This window comes from Eulemur rufifrons, chromosome 1, assembly GCF_041146395.1.
Source record: "Eulemur rufifrons isolate Redbay chromosome 1, OSU_ERuf_1, whole genome shotgun sequence".
Classification (NCBI taxonomy): Eukaryota; Metazoa; Chordata; class Mammalia; order Primates; family Lemuridae; genus Eulemur; species Eulemur rufifrons.
This window is the reverse complement of record NC_090983.1, coordinates 63,123,991-63,139,127: the sequence shown is the minus strand read 5'-3', so window position 1 is coordinate 63,139,127 and position 15,137 is coordinate 63,123,991. Positions and strand designations below refer to the sequence as shown.

At 38.5% G+C, this 15,137-nt stretch overlaps 1 protein-coding gene across 4 annotated transcripts in view; it reads right to left on the bottom strand.

Moving 5' to 3' along the window:
• The window catches only part of DPP4 (dipeptidyl peptidase 4), an 81,476-nt gene that overhangs the window by 44,155 nt on the left and 22,184 nt on the right, over positions 1-15,137 (bottom strand). For 2 of the 4 annotated variants that reach the window (XM_069472046.1, XM_069472062.1), the window contains exons 3-8: positions 11,396-11,494; positions 10,541-10,632; positions 9,143-9,223; positions 2,666-2,718; positions 2,481-2,553; positions 1,581-1,701 (exon numbers count right to left, since the gene is read on the bottom strand). In XM_069472046.1, the coding sequence (XP_069328147.1) occupies positions 1,581-1,701; positions 2,481-2,553; positions 2,666-2,718; positions 9,143-9,223; positions 10,541-10,632; positions 11,396-11,494 (519 nt within the window). The remainder of the gene's footprint in view (positions 1-1,580; positions 1,702-2,480; positions 2,554-2,665; positions 2,719-9,142; positions 9,224-10,540; positions 10,633-11,395; positions 11,495-15,137) is intronic. The other 2 variants (XM_069472052.1, XM_069472057.1) reach the window with 1 other exon arrangement.

Below are 15,137 nucleotides of genomic sequence, written 5' to 3'. Positions count from 1 at the left end.
CTCTACTAAAAATAGAAAGACATTATATGGACAACTAAAAATCTATATAGAAAAAATTAGCCGGGCATAGTGGCGCATGCCTGTAGTCCCAGCTACTCGGGAGGCTGAGGCAGTAGGATCGCTTAAGCCGAGGAGTCTGAGGTTGCTGTGAGCTAAGCTGACGCCACGGCACTCACTCTAGCCTGGGCAACAAAGTGAGACTCTGTCTCAACAAAAAAAAAAAAAAAAAAAAAAAAAAAATAAAAAAATAAAATTACTTGGTAGCAGGTAGCAGGTAGTATTCTATGTTTTGAAGTAGTGGTTATTTGGAATGCAGAACATATTTTTTTCATAATTGACTATGCAATAATTTCCCTCTAGGGACTGAGGATTTTAGAGAGCAGTAACTCAAGCTGGAGCAGTGAGTGAAGCCACTCTTCTGCATGTGAGTGGCTTAGTCATAAACACGCAAAACGAGAACCCTCTGGCTATTGTCTACTTCAGAAAAAATGAAAGTGTTAGCAGTGTTTTTATCTAGGGCCAGACGTTTCTGAGGGAGGGTCACAGTTTTGGGAAGAAGCACTTCTTGGTGATGATCCCAGAGGCTGTGCCGTGCTGTCCAACAAGTGTTAAAGAATCTCTAAGTAACTAGTGTTTGTAAATTTCATTACGAGTTTTAATCAAACACTTATTTATAGGCCATGGAAATCTATCTTTCTTTTAATGTGATTTTGTTGTTGTTGTTGCTATAATGTTATCAATTAATTGAACTTGATTTGGACTGGGTAAGAACCAAAATTAAGTCATAAAGACAAACTATTTTTTTTTTTAACTACGAAGAAGAAATAATAGGATGAAATAAAAATGAGTCTTTCTAACAAGTATGAGGCAACCTTGTGAACAGTTTGGAACAGCCTCAAAATGCATTTTATCTTGGTAACTATAGACATGAAAAATGTTTTTCTAATATTTTCTAAGTTTTTAAAATGTGTTCCTAATAGTATCTAAAACTCTTTGTCCTAAAAGAGACAATATTCCTTTTTAACTTTTTTTAGTTTTACTTTTTACTCACTTTTCCACAGCCTTTCTATTTTTTTCTTCTTTAAAAACAGGCAATTGTAACTTGTCCAAATTGAGATAAATAAAATCCTCAATAAAACAGGCATTTTATTCACCTCTACCATCCAACCTGTAGACAGTATCTTATCATCTTTTAAATATTGTGGGGGTATTTAGCTTCCCTTAGTAACTTCTGGGTTATGTAGGCCTGGTTAGAGAAACATCTGATGTTAATCTGGAGCCTTTTATGCCCCAGTAAAGCCAGAAAAGGTACTCACACAGAAAGGCCCTTTGTAGCAACAAACCGAAGACAAGAGGAGTATTGTGAAACAATGAGGACAGAGGAGAAGTAGGTAATGTTAAGAAATTCTTGGTCTATGAGACATCTTGTGCTATGAGTTCTAAAAGAGATTTGATGACATTTTGGGAAAAAAAAAAATGCAACTTATTTTGAATCTCATTGAATTTTCCCGTTTTTAAAGAAATGTTTATTTTTAGAAGCTTATAGATTTTCTGATTTGAAAAAGCTTTGAAGTCTCTACCTTCATAAACCCAGTCATTTATTCCATTATATATTATATCTTCTTTCCCGGTCCATGTGATTCTCTGACTTGATGAATTTGGTTCCTCTTTAACATAAATGTCATTGTTCCAAACATAAGCCTAGAAAGATAAAAAAAGAAAGAAGTATTGGTATCAATAATACTATGTTGCAATGTATTTTATCCTGGAGCTTTAAAAACACATCTCTATGCAAGTATAATGATTACCATAGTAAGATATTCAATTCTAGCAAAATAGTCATTTACTCCTTCCCTCCCATTCTTAAATTACAAGTATACAGACTACAATCCCAAAATAATTCTAAAACCATTCTTAATATGTTAAAAATAAGAAGCTCAAAACTACCACTATTTGGATGCTAAAGTGTATGAGAAGACCTAGGAGACTGGCCACTTCTATAGGATGATATAAACTTTCACATTTCTTTCTTGAGAGAGTGAGGAGAGGGATGCAGTTGAATTCTGGCAGAGAGAAGTTCAACTGCAGATGAACATTCCATCTTCTTATTTACCTTATTTTGAACCTCTAACATTCTCCTAGCACCACAGAACATGAAGATATGTCTACAGTGACACAGAAGGTCACAGAACTTGCAGAAAACAAGTGTAAGTCAAAAAGTATCTGAGTATGACGGATAACAAGAACTTAAGAGTTTGATGAGCATTTTCCCAGTGAATAAACAACTCTTTATAGATACTTTCAGGAATTACATTTATTCTGTTAGACTAGTAAAATATTTTCTTGGGCAATAACACTATATTTTGCAGTGCAATACTGACTTCCTAAGATGTCTGCTTTGTATCAGGGTTAGTATAATAGCTTCTGTATATGAAAGACTTGAGCCAGTATTTTTCTGACAACAGGAGAGACTCACTAACCAATTTATGACCCACTGGTGACCATGTGATCCACTGTGTGTTGTTTGGAATTCTCTCTTCAGTAATCAGCTGTCTAGAAAAAAGATAAAAGGCAACATTAACGAAAGAATAATTCACAGTGGGGTTTCCTTTAAAAAAAAATTACAGTGGAAAAGCCTAATAGATTTTATGGAGAAGTCACTGACCTTTTATTTAAATCATAGATGTCATATGAAGCCGTGTAGGAATGCCTCCATTGCTATAAAAGAAAACAAACATTTCAGGCTTCTGTGTTTCTTGATAATTTGGCCACTTGCTATAGGAGCTCAAGATGACAGATAGTGTGATACATGATCATATAATTCTCAAATTTTATCATATCTTATAATTCTCTACCTAGATTCCTAGAATTTTGGAATCTGAAAGTATCCCAGAGATCATCTAGTACAAATTCCTCTGGACTTCGTCTATAACTTAGCTCTGGCATCACCTCCTCCAAAGAGCCTTCCCAGGACCACAGTGGGCCAAAGTGCCACTTTTTGAGCAATCATTATTCCTAGCACTTACCATAATGTGTTAAGATCACCTATTTAGGAAAATGCAAATTTTCACTTTACACCCATCTTACTGGCAAAAGATTTAAAAGATACATGATTCTATTGCTGATGGTAATGTGAAGACATGTTTAACTTCATTGATGATGAAAATGTAAAGTGCTTTAGATTTTTTTTAAAAGCCACCTAGTAATACATATTAAAATTAAAATAGATATTAATATATCATCGATATTTTAAACAACCATCTCAAGAAGCTAGAAATGAAAATCAAACTAAATCCAAAATAATTAGAAGAAAAGAAATAATAAAGGTAAGAGCAGTAATAGAAAAAATACACAATGGAGAAATATTAAGAAAGCCAAAAATTAGTTCTTTGAAAAGACTAGTAAAATAGCTAACCTAGTAAAAGTGAGGGGGGGAAAAAAGTACATATGACCAATATCAGAAATGAAAAATGGGACATCACAACAGGCTCTACAGACATTAAAAGATTATAAGAGACTATTACTAACTCTTTTGCCAATAAATTCTAAAAAATAGAAAAAAGAAATTCCTTAAAAAGCAATTTATCAAGAGTGAGAAAAGAAAATCTGAATAATTTTACATCTAATAAACAAACTGAATTCATAAATGAAAATGTTTACATAAAGAAAATTCCAAGGCCAAATAAATTTATGAGCAAACCCCTTGTTATTTATCTGAACAAGTTGAAAATTTATGCCTGTACAAAAATCTACACATAATGTTTACAGCAGCTTTCTTCATAATTGCCAAAACCTGGAAGCAACTAAGATGTCCTTCAATAAGTGAACGGATAAAAAAAAAACTTGTAGTTTCTACTGTATTCTATTGCATACAATAGAATATTATTTAGTGATAAAAAAGAAATGATCTATCAAACCACAGAAAGACATAGAGGAAACTTAAACATATATTGCTTAGTGAAATAAGCCAATCTGAAAAGGATACATACTGCATGATTCCGACCATGTGAATTTCCGGAAAAGGCAAAACTATGGAGACGGGGAAAAGATCAGTGTTTGCCAGGAGTTTGGGGGAAGGGAGGGATGAGTAGGTAGAGTATACGGGATTTTTATGGCAGTGAAACTACTCTGTATGATACCATAATGATGCATATATGTCATTATACATTTGTCAAGACCCATACATTTGTCAAAATCCACCAATATAACAGTAGATACCTGCCATAAATTTGCCAAAACCCACACCGACTGAACCCGAATGTATACTGTGGACTTGAGTTAATAATAATGTATCAATATTGGCTCCTCAGTGGTAACAAATGTAGCACACTAATGCAAGACATTAATAACAGGAGAAACTGAGGGAGGATGAGGGAGTATATGGGAACCTTCTGCTTATTTTTTGTAAATCTATAGCTGTTCTAAAAAATAAAGTTCTATTATTTAAAAAAAAAAAAAGAATTAGAGCTCTACCAGATGACTTAGAAGGAGTTCCACATGGTATCATTGAGTGAGAAATGCAATTTACAGAAAAGTATGTAAAATAGGATTCCATTTTTATAGACCATGCAATAACTAAAAAGAACCCTATATATTTCCATAGAGCTATATGAACAAGGAGAAAAATATGAAATACAGAGAGATATACATTAGTATATACATATACTAGGGAGCCAAGTGAAAAGGGGGAAAAAATAAGACTTAAAAAGTATGTAAATGACCACATATTTGCATTTATGAAAAATTATGTCTGAATGTGGATGTATATATAAATTAAAGATATTTTAAAAGAAATTACTTATTCATATATCTGTCTTCCCTATGATACTCTTAGAGGTAGGAAATTGTGTCTTTTTCATCTTTGGATACCCAGAGTCTGGCTTGATGTAAGCCGCATAGTAGGTGTTCAAGAAATAAACCAAATTAAAAAAAAAATTCAAATTGTACCAATTAGGATGAGATAGATGAAATATGTAGCCCAAGGACACCCAGTTATGTGACAGCAGAAGTGAGACACAAAACCAGAGTGCCTAACCTTAACTATTTGCATTTCTTATCCTCCTATGCTCTTATGTCAACAAATATTTATTGTTTGTTTCTACTTTTGCAAGTCATACAGTCCTTTCCTGAACCCTGGATTACTTTGATGTTGAGGGTTAGGGTTGAAACATGAGAAGCCCAGGAGTGGGACAGGACTTTGCCAAAGAGCAAGCTGTGGACATGTCAGTTCACCAAACAAAAGTTGCTCAACCTTGAGGGGGACATTCCACCAATCAGGGATGTCTGCAAATGGATCCCACCTTGAAGCCTGAGGACCCTTGTAATCCAAAGGCAGAGAGAATGATCAAAGGATGTCAACCCAGCAGATAAGAGCATTTTGCTATTCTAAGCCTGAGGCAATGTTCCTATCTCTCTCCTGAGTTCATGTCTCAGTAAAGGAGGAACTAGATAAATTAGAAAGAAGTACGTGGTCTCTTTGTTCCCATTTGGATTATACACTTTACTGCTGACTCACAATTTTATCTTTAACTGTGTATACTTAGCTAGTTTATTGTTACTTTGGGAGACCTTGAAACTTAAACTCATGATACATACATGTAAATCAGTGACTGATAATAATTGTTTGCTGAAAGAATAAATGCTGATGTGGGACTCTACTCATGGCCTCCTGGCTCATGGGAATGCTGGAGGACCCCTGATTTCCCCATGACTTTAATCCATATTTTGTCTCTGTCTCCTTTATTTCTAGTCTCTTGCAACTTTCCTGCCTGGGACCCGATTTGTTGGGAGAGTCGTGAACTCCTGGCATTTTGACACACTCCATGCTTGTTTCTGGGCAACCTTGAGCATAACACTTGCTAATACCAAAAGGTGTGGTACAGGCTAAAAATATTAAGAACGGTTGAGGTGATTTCAGGATGACAAACCATCATGGCTTGTAAAAGGAAACCCAAGATGTTTGGTATGTTCACTTCATTTTTTGAAATAGACTCATCAATCTCTTTAGTCTATGAACATTGGCAGCTATCATCTACCAGACATTACTGGATAACACAGGCTCCCTCCACCTGAGCAGCTCACAGTTGAATGGGGGATATGGACAAATAAATTACAATAAAAGAATCACAATAGAATATGCCAAGAGATATAATGGAGGTGGGTGGGGAAAGGCAGGAATCATAAATTAGGCCTTGGGGAGGGAAAGAAGCTTATGAAAAAGGTGATTCTTGGGCTGAGTTTAGTGGTAGAGGATGAAAGAGAATGGGTAAAAGAGCAACGTAGCAAAGAGAAGTTGAAGTGCAAAGACAGGAAAGGTCACGTTTAAGAGCACAAGCTTTGGAGTCTTCTAACCTGAATTCAAGTCTCCACTGTGTCAAGTGAGGCAAGTTTCTTTCTAAGCTTCAATTTTCATTTTTGGGAACATGAGTATAATAATAGTAACAATCTCAGGGTGTTCCCATGAGCTTGCATGGGAAATGCACAGCATGGTTTTGGAACATTGTTAACAAGGAACAGATGATACAAATATTATCATTATCTCCAGAGCATTAGGCAAAGGGCAGAGATGCTAGGAAAACATCCATGCCAGACTGTATGGTACTTATTCACTCATACATGTATTCACTCATTCACCCATTTATTTCTTTTTAGCCATAACTTAGAAGTAATAATTGATCGTTCTGGATGCACTAACTCAGTCATGGAGAAGTCATGTAATAGGATCTCAAAAACACTGGACAGTGGACCTCCAGGGAAATGTAATAAAAGTATATTTTTCTTTCTTCTGGATATGTTTCTTGAGATTTGGTTAACCAAAACATTTATGCTATACAGAAAGTACCAATGGATACTCTTTGAAGTAAGAAAAAGAAATAGAAGATATAGTTTTCTATGTTCAATAACCTTATAATTTCGTGCTTTATAATAAAACGTGTATTCATTTAATGAGTATTTGTTGAGCATCCGCTATGTGGCCCTACCCTAGGAACTGGAAGCACAGCAGTGATGAAAACACGGGGAAACTGGTGCTAAACAAGGCAGGCCATAAATGAGCAAAGCAGTAAATAACAAAATATCACAAAATGTTGTGAAGAGACTAAAATGGGCTAATGTGAGAGAGAGTGGTTTATGGGGTGCAAGTGGAACAGGGGGGCAAAGGGCAATGTTAAAGTGCTCCAGCAAAGCCGAGACCCAAGTTAGTAAAAAGGGAGAGCCAGGTGATGGGAAGAAGGTTCCAGGAGGAAGCAGTAACAAGTGCTGTGGCCCTTAAATGAGAATGAAGGTGATGCCTGAGACAAGGAAAGAGCTGTGCACTTGAAGGATCTCGACTCTAGATCATGGAATCACCTGGGAGCCCTTCACTCTACCTGGGTCTGGGCACCCCTCCATAGCTTTACTGAGTTAGGTGCTTTGTGGTAGACCACAGATGTCTGTGTTTTTTAAAAACCTCCCCAAGTGATCCTACGGTGCAGGTGGGCCAAGAAGTACTGGCCAAGCAGGGTGACTGCAGGAGAGAGGGACAGGAGATGTGTTCAGCAGAGCAGACTGGGCTCCAATCACACAGGCCCCGTGGATGCCACGGTTAGATCTGGCGTTTGATTCTGAGTGTGATGGGTAGCCACTGGAGAGCTTAAGCACAGGGGTGGCATAATCTAATTTAGGATTTAAAAGGAGCACTTTGGTTATTGCCTGAAGCATGGATTGCAGGGGGAAGGAGACAGAGTGAATACAGCAAAAAGTAGTTAAATACACCAGTAAGCTCTGGTGACACAACAAATACAAATCACTAATGGTGGCTGTCCAACTAAGGTCTACCAGTGAAATGCATCCATTAGTACACATCAAACGGCACTGTTGAACCAGGCAAGAGAGTAAGTTGAGCTAGTATTATCTTTCTGTTTCTACCTTACCCTCATATGTTAGTCTTGAAAATGGACAACTCTGTGGTTGTCACCCTCGTTGCTGGCTTTACCCCAGAGACTTCCATTTATTGATCTGGGGATTGAACCTGGACACTGGGAATCTTTAAAAAGTTCCTCAAGTGAATTTATTCTATAGGTAGCAATAAGAAGCACTGAATTAAACAAACAATAATCCTTTAAGTGGCAACAGGTATGTTAAAGTTGGCATAGGATTCTGATTCGCTTAGAGTTGACAAGTTTAGCAGAACACAGTCAGAGTCTTCTGTTCAGGAAATAGAGGCCAGCACAGGGAATCCAGGGTAAATATTATCATTGAGAGTTGCCATCCGAGATGATAAATGGAGTAGGGAATGGTTTGCTTGGCCTGAGTACAGCAGTGTTGGTGTTCGAGATAAGGCACCACAATGCTATTTATCCTGGGGGAAAAAAGGTCAGGGTGGGAGTTCCCCGCTTTGTACTTTGTTTTCAATCCAGAGTATCTCCATACGTTTCTAAGCTTCCCTACGTGTCTCAAAGCTTCCTATGCTTGGCAACCGTTGTCAAATCCACGAATAACCAAAAAGCTGCTGTTAAAGTCCCTGGCGGTTTGCGTACTAAACATGAGGAGCATGTGTGATTAAGCTGTAACCTTTCCTGAACGTGCGTGCGAGACTTCGGTGTTGGGCCGGGCAACTAGGGGAAGCTGAGTGCTCTCCTAAGAAGCTCTGTGACAGTGCTGAGGTCCCCCTCCTTAGAATGGCTTGTACATGGCGGGACCTGAAGGTCAGGAGGTGGCATGGGCCATCCTGCAGGGTCTCTTCTGGAGGATGGCAAGTTTGACTCTTTATACAGCAAATACTTATTGAGGGTCTTACTATATGTAAAGCTAAGACAAAGGAAATAAGGGGTTATATCACTAGCTGGACAAGTCAGACATGTTAACTTACTTTTAAATTATATGATAAATACCTATTATAAATTTTCATTGACTCAGTATCTATAATAGAATATTAACTATGTTTTTTATTATTTGAAAGCATTAAAAATGAATTTCTTTTAAAACATTGATTAACCTTGTCTTTTATGAATGAGAATGACTCTTTGATTCTGAATTGATGAGTTTTTAGTGCCTATTATATTACTTAGATGTCAATCTTAAATATCCATACACTTGAAATCAGTTATAAAGTACCATACTCTAAGACTCTTTAAATGTCAAAGTAAGAAAGCATTTGTTTTACCTTTACATAGTTGTATTCTAAGAGAATAAACTGTCCATCAGGAGATACTGAATAGTCATTTATAGAATGTCCAAACTCATCCTGTCAATCAAGAAGAAAAAAGAAAAATTGAACAATTCAACTTAGCTGCCATCATTGAGCACTTACCACATAGAGGGGACTGTTCTGGATATGTGGTTTGTGCCCTGGGAGAACCCCATCTAGGAGACGGCATGTTCACCCACACAAGCGACCATGAGGCAAAGTGAGTGGCAATCAGTGTTAGAGAGCCAGAAAGGGAAGGATTAATCCTAACTGGGGAAAGATGGCTGTGAGGGAGAGGCTGAGGGAAGGACAGGGAACTTTCTCAACAGGGGAACAGCATGAGCAAGTCCCCAGGTGTGGGAAGGGGCATGCATGCTTTAAAGAATGTTTAGGGGTTATGTGTAATCTGAAGTATGGGGGGTGTCAGACACAGCAGCAGGTGAGACGCCACCAAATTAGAAAAATAGCTGCGACCTAAATATTATATAAGATGTGGAACTATGACCCATTTTTCCATGTGGAAGTGATAGAGTCATATCTATCTTTGACAGAGATACTCTGGTGACACAGTAGCTGAAACAAGAGGGAGGACCAAAGGGGTGGCATCCACCTGGGCGCGGGCAGCACAGTGGACAGATCTACAGAATTTGGATAGGGACACGAGTGAGAGCACTCACTACTGCAAGGCCAGGACTGCACAGTGGAAATGGAAATCTCTGACATACTCGACATGCAGAAGGTTTGTGGAATAGCTAATTATAGGGATTGACAGAGATGTCAAGGATGATTCCCAGGTTTCTAGCTTAAGTGACTAGGAGGAGAATTAAGTGACTATTTACCAAGATTGGGAACTCAGGAAGAGAAATAAGATGCTTTCAGTTTGCTAGGACTGTGAAGGGGAGATAAGCAATTTCGTTGGGAATTCTGAGTTTAAAATGCCTGCAGGCCACCCAAGTGCAGCAGCCCGAAGGCTACTGGCAACTGAAGTTCGGATCTGGCGAGGGGGCTAGTGTTGTAATAAGTGTGTGTGTATGAGAATCAGGGCCAGAGAGGAGAGCGCAGATGCTGTGGAAGTGCATGAAAGTCACCAGAGGAGAGCATGCAAAGCCAGGTGACAGGCCAGTATTTGAAGACAGAGCCCGAGGAGCACTTACATTTAAAAATATGGGCAGAGGAGGAGGAATCGTCAAAGGAGACTAAAAAGTAGCCAAGGCAGGGAGCATTTCAAGAAGGAGAGAAAGATCCACTGTGTCATATGCTGCAGAGAGAGTCCAATAGGATGAGAAATGATAGTACTCATGACTCGAAAGGCAGTGAAAAAAAAAAAAAATCCCCAGACTTTAATGCATGAATTAATTATGTGATTAAACATACAAAGGTACTGTTCTCCAAAAACATGGAGCTGTTTCCATATTCAGCATTGACTAGCAAGACATTATTTTCTTGTTTGTAGAGATATTCGTGATCTAAAGAGAGAAAACAACCAGATCAATATTTCAAGTTGCTATTAAACACCTTCATAAGCTGACAATTATGAAATAAAATTTAAGATTTAAGTTCATACAAGGACTAAATAAGCATTTCTAAGTTGGAAAAACATGAATGATCAATATTATGCTAGCATTCATTCATTTTTCCATTAACTTCAAGGTTTCAATTCACTTTTAACTTTTTTTTTTTTTTTGAGACAGAGTCTCGCTTTGTTGCTCGAGCTAGAGTGAGTGCCGTGACATCAGTCTAGCTCACAGCAACCTCAAACTCCTGGGCTTAAGCGATCCTACCGCCTCAGCCTCCCGGGTAGCTGGGACTACAGGCATGCGCCACCATGCCCGGCTAATTTTTTCTATATATATTTTATTTGTCCATATAATTTCTTTCTATTTTTAGTAGAGATGGGGTCTCGCTCTTGCTCAGGCTGGTCTCGAACTCCTGACCTTGAGTGATCCACCCGCCTCGGCCTCCCAGAGTGCTAGGATTACAGGCATGAGCCACCACGCCCGGCCCTCACTTTTAACTTTTTATAGTATATGTCAAAGAAATACTTGGGTTTCTCTCTGTCCTCTCTCCCTTTGCACCCTTAAGCAGAAAAAAAAAAAAAAAATACTCTCCATGGAGTTTTTAAAAACAAGAAATATATCTTCTCAGAGCCATAAAAGTGCCTTACAATGTGATTTAACTAGAATGGATTTAAGCATAAAAATCTGCACCCTATAAAAAAAAAATTCTTACCTGAAAACCACCGTAAGGAATATGACTTCAGTTTAAAAGTACTTTTTAAGTAATCAGTTAGAGTGTAAGTGCTGCGACTGTCAGCTGTGGCATCATCTGCTGGTCGAAAAAAGAGCCAAATGTTCAGTAAGATGCAATAACCTAAGTTTTGGATAAAATAAACAAATGGATTTCTACAATATACCCTGCTCACAAAATGCAGAAATGTGTCACAAAGTGCAAGACACATTTTGAGAGACTTCAGACTGGATGGATGGAGTAAAAATGCATTTAACTTTAAAGTGAGTATGTCTGTTTGGCTGTGTTATATTGGTGTTATGTTAGTGATCGTCACTGTGAAGGTCTAGATCAGCAATGTCTAATAGAAATAAGAGTACATTTTCTAGTAGTCATATTTTTTAAAAAATTAAGGTGAAATTAATTTTAATAGTATATTTTATTTAGTCTAATATATCTAAAATATTATCATTTCAACATGTAACCAATATTTAAATGTTATTAATGAGATCTTTCACTTTCTTTTTTTCATACTAACTCCTTGAAATCTGGTATGTAGTTTACACTTACAGCATATCTCAATTTGACTAGGCACATTGCAAGTCCATAGCTACAGGTGGCCACGTGGCCAGGGACTACTGTAGTGGATGGCACAGGGTTAGAGCACCCTTTACTGAGGCCTTGAGGTCAACTTCAAGCCCTTTTGCTCCTTAGAGACCTTAAAGACATGCTGATCACCCAATTCATGGATCTTTGTTTCTATCATTGCTTTTCCTTGAACTGGGTGGAATTTGTGTGGTTCTATATTCTGCTATTGGTGACCCAAATTCAAAGTCTGAAAATAATTTTTGATGTCTCTCTCTCTTTTCCCACCACTCCAATCTACTGACCCCATTGATTCTTTCCGGGACATCTTTTTTCCAGGTAGCCCTGCCACCAAGTTCTCCCATTCCAATTCCTCCTCTGTACCACCGCTGGAATGACTTTTCTAAAACTCTACTTTCATCCTGGTGATCACTTCCTCAAAAGTTTCAGTGTTTCCCCATTGCCTACAGGAAGAGTCAAAGTTCTCAGCCTGACCACTCACAGCAGCCCTCCACAATTTGGCACGAGACTCTCTTCCTAGGCTCGTGTCCACTCTCTCCCTACATCATCCAGTCTGATGATCTGCCCACTGCACCCAGGAGATCTTCTAGGGCTTTTTCTCCTCTGCTCCCCATCCTAAGTCACTTCTTTGCAATGTCTTCCCTACTGCCCTGGCTGTCATGACTGCCACCCTCTGACTCCCACCACTCTCATGAAGACTTCAGTTTGGCCCTCCCTGACTTTTGCCCCCACAGTATTCATTTGGCTCTTGTCATTTAATGACCTGTGTTGACAGCTATTTTCCATGCCTACCTGCGTGGTGTCCTTGGCTAGGCCATGTACTCTTTGAAGGCAAGGACTTGTTTTCTGTTTGTTTGGTTTTTGTTTTTTTTGCATCAACCTTCAGTACCTAGCACAGTTCAATGCCACAGTAGGCACATACACACACAAAGCTTTTACTGATTGATGTAGGACATCATCCTAGAAACATAATCAAACCAATGCGATTCCTCTTCCCCAATCTCAAAGCCTATCTTCTGATGGCAAAGAGCTTAAAGTGTTCTTTCAAGTTCTCTACTTTTCCCACATACACACAACACGCATTCACTCAATCAGTACTACCTAACATTCTTACAACTGCAGTTCTTACTCTTTTGGGATTGAGAAGCCAGTAGCATCTTCTCTTGTGAGTTTTTCACAGCCTAAGGGAAGGTAATTTCCTTATAGGAAATGCTCTTTTAAAAATGTTCTTAAGGCCGGGCGCGGTGGCTCACGCGTGTAATCCTAGCACTCTGGGAGGCCGAGGCGGGTGGATCGTATGAGCTCAGGGGTTCGAGAACACCCTGAACAAGAGTGAGACCCCGTATCTACTAAAAATACAAAGAAATTGTATGGGCAACTAAAAATATATATAGAACAAATTAGCTGGGCATGGTGGCACATGCCTGTAATCCCAGGTACTCGGGAGGCTGAGGCAGTAGCATTGCTTGAGCCCAGGTGTTTGAGGTTGCTGTGAGCTAGGCTGACGCCACGGCACTCTAACCTGGGCAACAGAGTGAGACTCTGTCTCAAAAAAAAAAAAAAAAAAAGTTCTTAAGATTTTATTTCTTCAGATCTCATCTGACAATAGATGTGTATTATTAATATATCTGCCTATAAAACCTTCCATTTCAAGGGATAAAATTGCTACATTTCACTTATTAATTTTTGGTTGATTTTACTTAAATTTAGTTTTTTAATAGGTTAAAGATATTTTAAAACACTAATTTTTTTTCCAATTTAGTCCTGCATTTCATTCCTGAAAGTTAGTAAGATATTCATGTTTGTTAGTAGAAATATAGGAAGTGAGAAAAATCAGCCCTTGAACTTGCCAACCTACAAACAAGAAGTTAAAGCCTTGTGCTACAGAAAATATTATTTGAAACTCATATTGAGAATAGTAAATACAAATCTGGATTTGTTCACAAAATGCTCTCAATTGTTTGAGAATGGTTGGTTATTCATCCAACCATTCTGTCATATATCACATAGTTCAAAAGAAGTACTATTTGAAAAACACTACTGAGGAAAATATACCCAGTTATCAAGAGCTATTAGTCTAAAATGGACACAAAACACATACCCAAATTCGTGTAATTAGAGATATAGAATGTTAATAGACATTCACAATCCTAATATTATCTGCTGCTGTAGATGTCTACACAGACTTACAGATACAGATAGAAGTATAATATATGTAGACACATATATACATATATGTATATATAATAAAACAGACACATCAACATAGAACATCTGTCATTGACTTTTGATTTTATAAGAAGGGAATTAACTGAATATCTATCATAGATCGCGTATAGTGTTATCTCATTTAAATGCCCTCTCACTTAAAGGTATTTACCCAGGCTTTTCAGCGCAACACACTTGTATCGGAATGTTAACATAATCGAGGCAAAATTCCTTTGACATCACCTGCTGCCTGGCGTGCTGCCGTTCACGCTCATACGTGTTCCTCACTGAGCACTTCCTCTCCTGCCCTCCTCAGACCTCGCTGGATTCATTCTCTCATGAGCCACCAGCTTTTCTAAACCCATCATCTCCACCACTTTCTGGCTCCCTTCTGCTCATGATGGCCCCCTGTGAATTGGGTACATCTGCTGATGTTCCAGATCTCAACACTGATGCCACACTCTTGCTACAGCCCAGGACATCCCTGCAAGGCCCATGGCCACCTTGGCTTGTGTTGGGCTCACTCACTCAGCTGCGTTACAGTAACCCTGAAACCCAGTTTCCATATGTTAGCTACCCAGTCCCAGAGCCACACAGCTACACTGGAGCAAGCAGAGAAACAAATGTGCCTTGTTTTTTGTCTTGCCATTCGATAAGCAGGGCACATTGGAAGACAGTTTTAAAACATCTAGATAAGCGAGTTCTGTGAGATACGAGTGCCAAGTCCAGGTTTTGACCTTTAGCAAGTTCATAGTTTGCTGCCAAGTTACAATCTATTTTGTCAAACCCTTATAGGACACGCTCACGTTTCTTCTTCCTTGTCTACTTGCTCGCTGACAGGGCATTGCTACAGCAACAGATGACGGTCTCTGGCTGCTTGTGTGATTTTCTTGGTGTGGCCTGGCTCATGTCGTTCATTTGACTTATCCGT